At 45.1% G+C, this 9511-nt stretch overlaps 1 protein-coding gene across 1 annotated transcript in view; it reads left to right on the forward strand.

Moving 5' to 3' along the window:
* Positions 1-9511, forward strand: part of Pi4k2a (phosphatidylinositol 4-kinase type 2 alpha) — a 38508-nt gene that overhangs the window by 23152 nt on the left and 5845 nt on the right. Inside the window, exons 5-8 of the mRNA XM_004625519.3 lie at positions 1809-1870; positions 3980-4079; positions 5172-5305; positions 5928-5987. Of these exons, the coding sequence (XP_004625576.1) occupies positions 1809-1870; positions 3980-4079; positions 5172-5305; positions 5928-5987 (356 nt within the window). The remainder of the gene's footprint in view (positions 1-1808; positions 1871-3979; positions 4080-5171; positions 5306-5927; positions 5988-9511) is intronic.

A 9511-nucleotide genomic window follows, 5' to 3' on the forward strand; every position in this document is an offset into this window, starting at 1 on the left:
TTGGGGATTGAACTCAGGACCATGTGCTTTCCAGGCAGGCGCTTATGCAGCTCAGCTATCTCCCCGGCCACTATTGTTGGGTTTTCTATTTTGAACCATTCTGCTAATCCGTGTCCTTTGATTGGGGAATTGAGACCAGTCACGTTGAGAGTTATTACTGAAAGATACTCACTTATTCCTGTGAGGACATTATTTTCCTGTTGCAGATGTCCCTTTTGCTTTCTTCTGTGTAACTGCCCACCCTGCAGTTCCTCTCTGGCTGTCACTGGTAGTGTGAAGGAGCCCCCTGGAGCACAGCCCTCGGCTGACTCGGTGTTCACAGCAGCTGCGCTCTCTGCCCCTGCTTGTCCCTGCGTCTCGGCCTGGGCACTTACCTTGCTTCTGGAGAGCCACATTCCCTCCCAGCAAGCTGCGAGGAAGGGAGAGAGTCGCAGTGTTCCTTTTTCCCCTCTCTCTGCATTATGGACCGTTCTCCAGCTTTTCTGTAGCTTCTAATTTTTGCCAGTTCCTTCCTGATTGCAGCAACGTACTTGTCTTTCTTCACCGAGTTGTCATGGTGTGCCTGGATCTTGCAGAGGTGTAATTTTGCTGCTGATTACCGCTCTGCCATTTTCCTCTTCTCTGCTTTTTAATTTTACTAAATGTAATTGTTTTTATCTTGAACATTTTAAAGTCTAAGTAAGATATTTCCTTGTGTGGAAACTATATAGGCTGTTTTAATTTTCTCTTATTTCTGTTTATGTACGTGCCATCTTTTTGTTTTGGTCTTATTTTCACTATTTTCTTTTTTGGTACCGGGAATCGAACTCGGGGCTTCACGCTTGCTAGGCAGGCGCTGTGCCACCGAGCCACATCCCCGGCCCTCTTGTTTGTTTTGGTTGTGAAATATTTTCCATCAGAAATTGTAGGAACACCTGACAGTTTAGGGTATAAATTATGCCCAAAAGATGCAGTTCACCTTTGGCATGTATTTAGGGTAGAAGCAGTGCAGGGTTAGCTTAATTTCAGATACCAAAAGGGAGCATGGTTCCTATTCAGGCGTAGCCCTGCAGGTCTCCCTACAAGGAATGAGAGGTCTCCAGTTCCGCCACCACGTATCCGTGACTGGAGTATCATTTTTGTCTAACTCTACAAGCTATAAAGCACTGTTCTTCTTCTTGGCCTCTAGCTACATCTTCCCAAATCAGCAGATGCTTTAGGGGAGAAGTCAAAAATATTTGGACCCACTTTCTGGATTTTCTTTCTCCTCTAGTTCTTTTTTTTTTTTTTTTGCGGAACCAGGGATTGAACTCAGGCCCTTGCGCTTGCCAGGGAAGCGCTTATTCCACTGAGCTATCCCCCCCAGCCCCAAAAAGGCAGAAGGATATTTTTTTTGACTCCGAAGGCCTTCAGGGCAGGTTTGGCCGGCTTAAGTTGTGAGGATCGAACCACAGCAACCTGAGCTTGACTGCTTTGTTGAAGCAGCCACTTAAAGAACTGAGCTAAGGGGCAGGCCCCCCAAAAGTTACTAGGGAATCTTTTTTTTTTGGCAGAACCAGGGATTGAACTCAGTCCCTTGCGCTTGCCAGAAAAGCACTTATTCTACTGAGCCATCTCCCCCGCCCCTCTTCTCTAGTTTTTGACTCTTAAATTCTTACGGTTTTATGAAAATCAACAGTGTCTTCCAAAGATGTCAAAATACTTTATTTAGCTTTTGTAGTTGTTCTTAGTAGAAGGGTTGGTTCATTTATTTACAATACCTAGTCTACCATTACTAAAATTAAAGGTCACTCCTATTTTTTCTCCTAACTTTATATTTCTATTCACAGATCGAGGCAACGACAACTGGCTGATTAAATATGACTGTCCAATGGATAGTTCTAGCTCTCGGGTAAGAGATTTCTGTTTCAAATTACACAGGAAAGAAAATACTTACAATATGGAAGCACACAAGCCAAGCATGTGCCTAGAATCCCAGCACCATAAGGCTTAGGCAGGAGGGTTTATGGTTGAGCCCATCATAGGCAATTTGGTGACTTCATGAGTCTCTATCTCAGAAAATAAAAAGGTTTGGGGACATAAAAGCCCCTGGGTTCAATTCCCAGTACCGGCAACAACAACCCACAAAACAAAAACCGAAGAAGAAAGAGCCAGCCACATATGTCAGTGGTCATGTAAGTTTAAATTTAGGTCATGTAAGTTCAGAAGAATTAGGGAAGCACAGTGCTCAAAATTAATAGCTTAATGTTTGGTATAGTTTTCCTCAGTGCATGGTAAAAAACATCCTGGTGACTGAAGTTAATAGGAATAGCCTGAGGAAAGGGTCAAGTCGGCTTGGAACATTTTTTGTTCTCTAGTCCTTGAGCTTCCCATTGCACAACAGCATAGTAAAAGTCTGAGAAATACTGCATGAGACAGACCTGTCTGGTTTCGTTTGGCCTAGTGATTTTAGCTATGGGATACTTTTTTCACAACAGACCACAATTTCACAGAATGTGAATTTAGAGAAAGCCTCTCCTGCAGCTTTCTTGATGTTTCTCTCATCTTCTACCACTTTTCTCTGTTGCTGCTCCATCTGCATGTCTTTTAAAAGTAGCAGGAAGGCTACCTGAAGAAGAATGCAATTGAATTTTATTTATTTATTTATTTTTGCGGAACCGGGGATTGAACTCAGGCCCTTGCACTTGCCACGGAAGCCCTTATTCTACTGAGCCATCTCCCCGACACCCTTTGGATTTTATTTTTATTTTGTGGTGCTGCACTTTGTGCATGCTGGGCTTTGCCACCACCAGTGGGCTGTACCACTAGCCCTGGTGTTGAGTACTTGGGTTTTGCTCCTGTCTCTAATACTGGCTGGTAGCGTTTGTGCTCCTCATTGGAAGGATGTGCTCAGTGGTAGCAGGCTTACCTAGCACACCCAGGGCTCTGATCAGTCTTGAGCACCACCTACATATGTGCATTCTTTAGGCCTTGCCATGGAAATTGAGTCGTCACTCAGGGCTCCTCTCCTCTCCTCTCCTGTGCTCTTTTCTCTTTTCTTTCTTGACACACGGTCTTGCTCTGTAGTCCAGGCTGGCCTTGAACTCACTGTAGAATCCAGGCTGGCCTTGAATTTGTGGCAGTGATCTTGCCTCAGCCTTCTGAGTCCAGGGAATATAAACGTGTGTGTGCCTCCGTGCCTTGCTTTATTTTATCTTAATGAACGAATGAATGAATGAATGAATGAATTTTTTTGGAGATAGGATTTTGCCATGTAGTTAAGCCTCACCTTGTAATCCAGGCTGGCTTCAAACTCATGGGGATCCTCCTGCCTCAGCATTCTTGAGCGCTGGGATTATAGGTATGTACCACCATGTTAGCCAGGATCCCACACTTTTTTATAACGAGTCCTGGGAACACAATTCCTGTTCTAGAATGCCACCAGTGAATCCGAAGTGTAGAGCCGTGTAGCCTCTGTGGGTGGACGTCCCTGGCGTGGGCCATCACAGGTGGCCTGCCCGGTCTCTCTGTTCAGCTCCTGTCTTTTTCCTCTTTATGAATCAGTGCAGCAGGAAGACTCCCTTGTGCAAGCATGGGCAGCCGCTACCTTTTGTGGTTGTGTTTTCTCCTGGGAAATGTGCTCGTCACCAGTGAAATAATGTCTGAGACAAGGTTCACACAAAGGGTCTTGGCCAGCTAGTACAGAGTTTTCTTTCTTTCTGCTTCTAGGGCTCTCATTGCCTTTTGTAGGAGGAATGGCATACAGCTGTCTTTGTCATTATCCTCACCAATGACTAACTCTAGGGTAGTGCTCCTTTTTTACAAATAAGAAGGAGACCCTGAGAACCTTGAATAGGCTCGGCTAGAGGTGCCATAGTGTGCCAGGTGCTGATAACACAGAAACCAGGCCAGGGTAGCTCCCACTAAGCTGCAAAAGGATAGGCACCTGAGAGGGAGGAGATGTGTGGCTTTGCTCAGGCCGCTGGGCTCCCGCAGTAATCAGCCTCTCCTTGCTGTGCAGGACACAGACTGGGTGGTGGTGAAGGAGCCTGTCATCAAGGTGGCGGCCATAGACAATGGGCTGGCGTTCCCACTGAAGCACCCTGACTCCTGGAGGGCCTGTGAGTTTCAAGACTGCTGGTCTGGTTCTGCTCTTGCTGTCTGTCTTGTCGTTGAAATGGCGATGATGATATGAAGTAGCTCAACTCACACTCCTAACACAGCTGGCAAGCACTGGCAGATATTCCATAATGTAAACTTTTAATTTTTTCCTTGTATTATTCCCACTAGAGGCATATAGAGTGATTAGAAATTAGAGACATAGGAAGGTGGAGGGTATAGCTCAGGGCTAGCATGCACAAGGTTCCAACCCCAAAGTGAACGCCGAAGGGTCCCTGGCGTGGGCCGTCACAGGTGGCCTGCCCGGTCTCTGTTCAGCTCCTGTCTTTTTCCTCTTTATGAATCAGTGCAGCAGGAAGACTCCCTTGTGCAAGCATGGGCAGCCGCTACCTTTTGTGGTTGTGTTTTCTCCTGGGAAATGTGCTCGTCACCAGAAGCTGGGCGTGGTGGTACACACCTGTAACCCCAGAACTCCTGAGGCTGAGGCAGGAGGATTGCTACAAGTTTGAGATTAGCCTGGGCTACATAGTGAGTTCAAGGCCAGTCTGAACTACACAGTGAGACCCAGTCTCAGAAAACCAAGAAGGAAAAAAATGCATGTGGATGAATTTTATTATCTCGACCTTTTATTCTTGTTTTGAAATCTGTCTTCATGATTGCTTATATTCGAGTCTCTACAGATAAGCTGCTATCAGTACTGTCTTCCTTGTTGATAGCCCCTGCCCCATTATAACTGAGCAACTTTTGGAAAGGGGGAGAAATGTAAGTAGTGAGTCACTAGCCGCCTTTGCAGCACCAGTCTTCATCTTGAGAAGGATCACCTCAGTGTCTCGGTGGCAAGTAGTTGCCTCAGGGTAAGCTTGTGTCTTGGAAGGTCACGTAGCATCTAGGAAAGAGGTGCAAGATTAGGTTAACGTGGGCTTGAGTGCTGGTGCTTGTACTGACCAGATATGTGACTTTCATGGTCAACAACACTTGGTAGTATTCTGTGTCAGTGAGGAAGATTCTCCCTCTGAAACTGCCCTGGTAGGTAGAAGACACAAATGAGGAAGGACTTTTCCAACTCGTTTGTTTTTGACCTTTCCTCTTTTCAGATCCTTTCTACTGGGCCTGGTTGCCCCAGGCTAAAGTTCCGTTCTCCCAGGAGATCAAAGATCTGATTCTTCCAAAGATATCGGACCCTAACTTCGTGAAGGACTTGGAGGAGGACCTGTATGAGCTATTTAAGGTTAGCCCTGGGGACCTCTAACTGATTACTGTATGGAAGAAGCCATCCCTAACCTTCCCCCAATGTTGGGGATTGAACCCAGGGCCTTTGCACTAAACTACACACATACTTACCCTTTTTTGTTTGTTTGTTTGTTTGTTTGTTTATGTTGGGGCAGGGTCTCACTAAATAAGTTGCGCAGGTTGGGTCTGAACTTGTACTCATCCTCTGTCAAACTCCCAGAATGCCAGGATCACAAGTCGACACCCCACACCTGGCTCCTGGTGGCTATAGTTGGTCCTGACACAAGCCAGGAGGGAATGGCTGATACCTGTCTGACTTGGGCTACCAGTAGAGCAAGGTTCTGACACGTGGACAGCAGCACTCAGTTTGGATGATCATCCTGAGAGTGTGTCACACGGCAGTAGAATGTCTGCAGGGCTCTGAGTCCGAGCTGCAAAACAAAATACTGTCTTGTTCTATTTCCGTGTCTGTAAAGGTGGGCTTTCCTACGTGCTAGTTGATTTCACCAAGCCCCATAAGCTCTATATAGGTTTTCTTTATTCTAAGATTTCTAACTGGAGGAGAAAATAGGTTTCTGTGAGGTATTGCGCAGGTCTGATCACTTGCCCTTCTCTTGCAGAAAGATCCTGGTTTTGACAGGGGCCAGTTCCATAAGCAGATTGCTGTCATGCGGGGACAGGTAAGCCTGGGACATCGTCCAGGTTTTTTGGGGTGATCTCCCTGGGCTGCTCTTGTTGCCAGTGTGTAAAGCTCAAGTTTTACACCTTTTCAGTGTATGTCATTCGTGATTTGCCTCTACCCTAACACACGCGAGAGGAAAGGTAGCTCTTCTCAATCCCCCACCTCTTCCATGGGATCCAGTTCCTGGGTAGACACTTGAGGTGTGCTTGCTCTGGGCCATGCTGGGCAATTGTAGGTGAATACTCTGTCCTTGAATTGCTCCAGGCAGGACGTACAAGTTGATTAATAACTGGGCTCTGGTGTCAGACCGCTTTACTACTTAGAAACTCTGTGATCTTGGGCAAAAGCCTCTGTTTTTGGTATATGAAATAAGTAATGATGTTGCCACATCCAGTTCAGTTAGTTGCCGTACAATGGCTTGAATTGAGAGGTGGAATGATGGAGAAAGACAGAATTTTACTAAAAACCAGCTGGCACGTTAGAAGATGGTAGGCTCTTGCCTTTTAATGACTATCTCTCATCTTGCTCTGAAGGAGAATTGCATGATTTTAAAGGAAAAGTACGTGTGTCCAGGATAGGTGGGTGCCTCGGTTGTCCAGTGCTTCAGAAAGCAGCCTCTGCTGGAGTGTGGGCCGTGCACACAGGTCAGCAAGTGTTGCAGCCTAGTAGGTCTAAAGAAAACATAAATGATCGGGCTGGAGAGATGGCTCAGTGGTCTAAAGCACCTACTTAGAACAAGCTTAGCAAAGCATCAGGGACCGCGGTTCAATCCCCCAGCACCACATGCCAGCCAGCCCCGCCCCCTGGTGGGCTGTGCTGGCCACACACACACACCACACACTCTCTCTCTCTCTCTCTCTCAAATAAAAAAAAAACCATAAATGATCAAGGTTTCTGTGTTGATTGAAGTGATTTATGTCTTTCTTTATTTTGGTCTGTGTGTCTGATAATCACCCTTTCTAGATATAACTTTCCCCATCGCTTGGTACTGGGCAGTGCTTTGGAAGGAAGAGTTTGTGCATTCCCAGGTAACTTTAGTGTGTAGTTAATCTGTAACTGACAGGCTTTAGTGGGCAACTAATATTTGTGAGGCATAGTTAGAAGCAAAGAAGAGAATTGAATCTCAGAGGGGAGGGACTCTCACTAATACTCTGCACAGTTGGTGTGGAGGGAGGATGTGAGATACTGTATGTTTAGTGTTAAGTAAAAGTAATGGGGGCCGGGGAGATGGCTCAGCAGAATAAGTGCTTCCCTGGCAAGCGCAAGGGCCTGAGTTCAAACCTTGGTTCCACCAAAAGAGAGGAAAAAATAAATAAATAAAAACAGTGCCTCCCACATGGTAAATACTCAGACATAGACTGTGGTTCTAATTTTGAGTTATAAATTATATTTTTCTTTCTCTATCTCATCTTCAAAGGGAGCCACAGAACCCAGGATGTTTTTCTGTCTTCCAACGGATAGTAAAGAATGTGCTTGGAGAGTGTTTCAAAAATGTAATGCACTGGCCTCATGTTTATCATACTGAAGTCTTCCTGAAGAGGGCTTCATGGCTTAGCAAGTCAGGGCTCAGACTTGCCGGAGTCCCTGAATTTGAAGCCTGGCTCTGCCGTTTACTTCTATAAAGTTTTGGGTAAATTACTTAATCTCTGTCTCCATTTGTGTCGTAGTATTAGTAACAGTACCTGCTCCATAGGGTTATTATGAGGTAAATTATTCAAAACGGTATAGTACCTATTATATCAAAGTACTGAATCAAGTACTTAAGCAGTTATTAAGATACTGCTTTCACATGCAGAAAAGTCAACTCACATCTTTAAAAAGTCAGTCTTCCTAGCCACAGACGCATGCTTGCTTCTTCCTACCTTTAGCTAAAGGCTGCTGGTGAGAGCATCTCAGGCTCGCAGTGCTCATTTTCCCTGGAAAGGGGCTAGTTAGAGGGGTTTGTTCTGGTTTCAGGTGACATCTCTCTATGAGATTCAGGCTGGCCTTGAACTCACTGAGCAGCCTACGCTGCCCTTGAAATCATGACAGTCCTCCTGCCTCAGAGTTCCAAGGGCTGGGCTTGAAGGAGTGTGTCCCACAACTGGCATTCAGAGGTGTTAAGAGCTGCTATAATTACAGCTGCCCAAATACCAGTAACGTGGTCTTCCTGTCTTTCCCAAGTAAAGTATGGACCCAATTAGGTTGGCAGAACTTTTGAAAACCATACAAGGCGCATGACATTGTCTGCTATTAGAGAATTCAGTATAGAAGAATAAGCTTGCACCCAGCTTTACTGTACTATAATACTGAACCATCTTTTCCTATCTCAACTCCGTCCCTTGCCAGCATCTGTTATACCCTCTTAGGGATGAAATCCAGGGTGGAAAATTGTGCAGGGGGTTTAGAGTACTGAAATTTTGTCTTTCTCTTTCTGTCTTCAGAGGGGCTTCTGGCATCTTTGTCAGGCAAAGGTGCATCTGAACATAACATAAGCAAAGGAAACACTTGAAAATTGTTTTAGAACAAAGGGTCATTTTTTGGGGTATAACAGGGGACCAGGCAAATATGTGAATGCTGAGTTGTACACAGGGAAGAAAGGGACGCTTACGGAACCATAATATCAGAATGCGGCACTCTAGGTATATGGAACTTGCTTAACACTAAACAAGTTCCAGGCAAAGATGCATCAGCTCATAACATAGCAAAGGAAACACGTGGAATTGCAATTTGAGGCACAGCCAGGGGCGGCCCTAAAGCGTTCTGGCAAGAGATAAGGGAGGGAAAAATTTTTAAGGAATCAAGCCAAAAGATAATCTGATGTTGCATCATTTTTGGGAGGCATCATCTGTTTTAAAACCTATTTGGTTGGTTGGTTGGGACTTGGTAGGTGGCTTCTTGGAGAATCAGGGAGTTTGCTTAGTCACGCGCACTTAGCCTGTTAACCTTTCAAAATGATGGGCTGGGTGTGTAGCTCAGTGGTAAAGTTAATGCTGAGCGTGCACAAGGTTCTGGGTTCAGTCCTTACCACTACATTTAAAAAAAAAAAAAAAAAATGACAGACACAGTGTGGAACTTGCTTAGTTTTAAGCAAGTTCCATATACCTAGAGTGCTGCTTCCTGATACTAGGTTCCGTAAACATCCCTTTCTTCCCTGTGTACAACTCAGCATTCACATATTTGCCTGGTCTTGTTATACCCCAAAGAAAAATGACCCTGTGTTCTAAAAAAAACCAGACTGACCTAAAACAGGAAGGGGAAAAAAAAAAAAAGTCGTGCTCCTATCAGCTTAGCTGATCCAATAGCCTGCCTTTGCAACTTTTCTATAAAATTACTAAGTTGAAGCTAGGTATAGTGATGCACACCTGTAATCCCAGCATTCTGGGAGGATGACACAGGAGAATTTCAAGTTTGAGCCCAGCCTGGACAGCTTTAGTGATTTAGGACTTTTTAAAAAATTCTTCTCTTCTCTTCTCTTCTCTTCTCTTCTCTTCTCTTCTCTTCTCTTCTCTTCTCTTCTCTTCTCTTCTCTTCTCTTCTCTT

Source organism: Octodon degus, unplaced genomic scaffold, assembly GCF_000260255.1.
Source record: "Octodon degus isolate 3935 unplaced genomic scaffold, OctDeg1.0 scaffold00010, whole genome shotgun sequence".
Lineage (NCBI taxonomy): Eukaryota > Metazoa > Chordata > Mammalia > Rodentia > Octodontidae > Octodon > Octodon degus.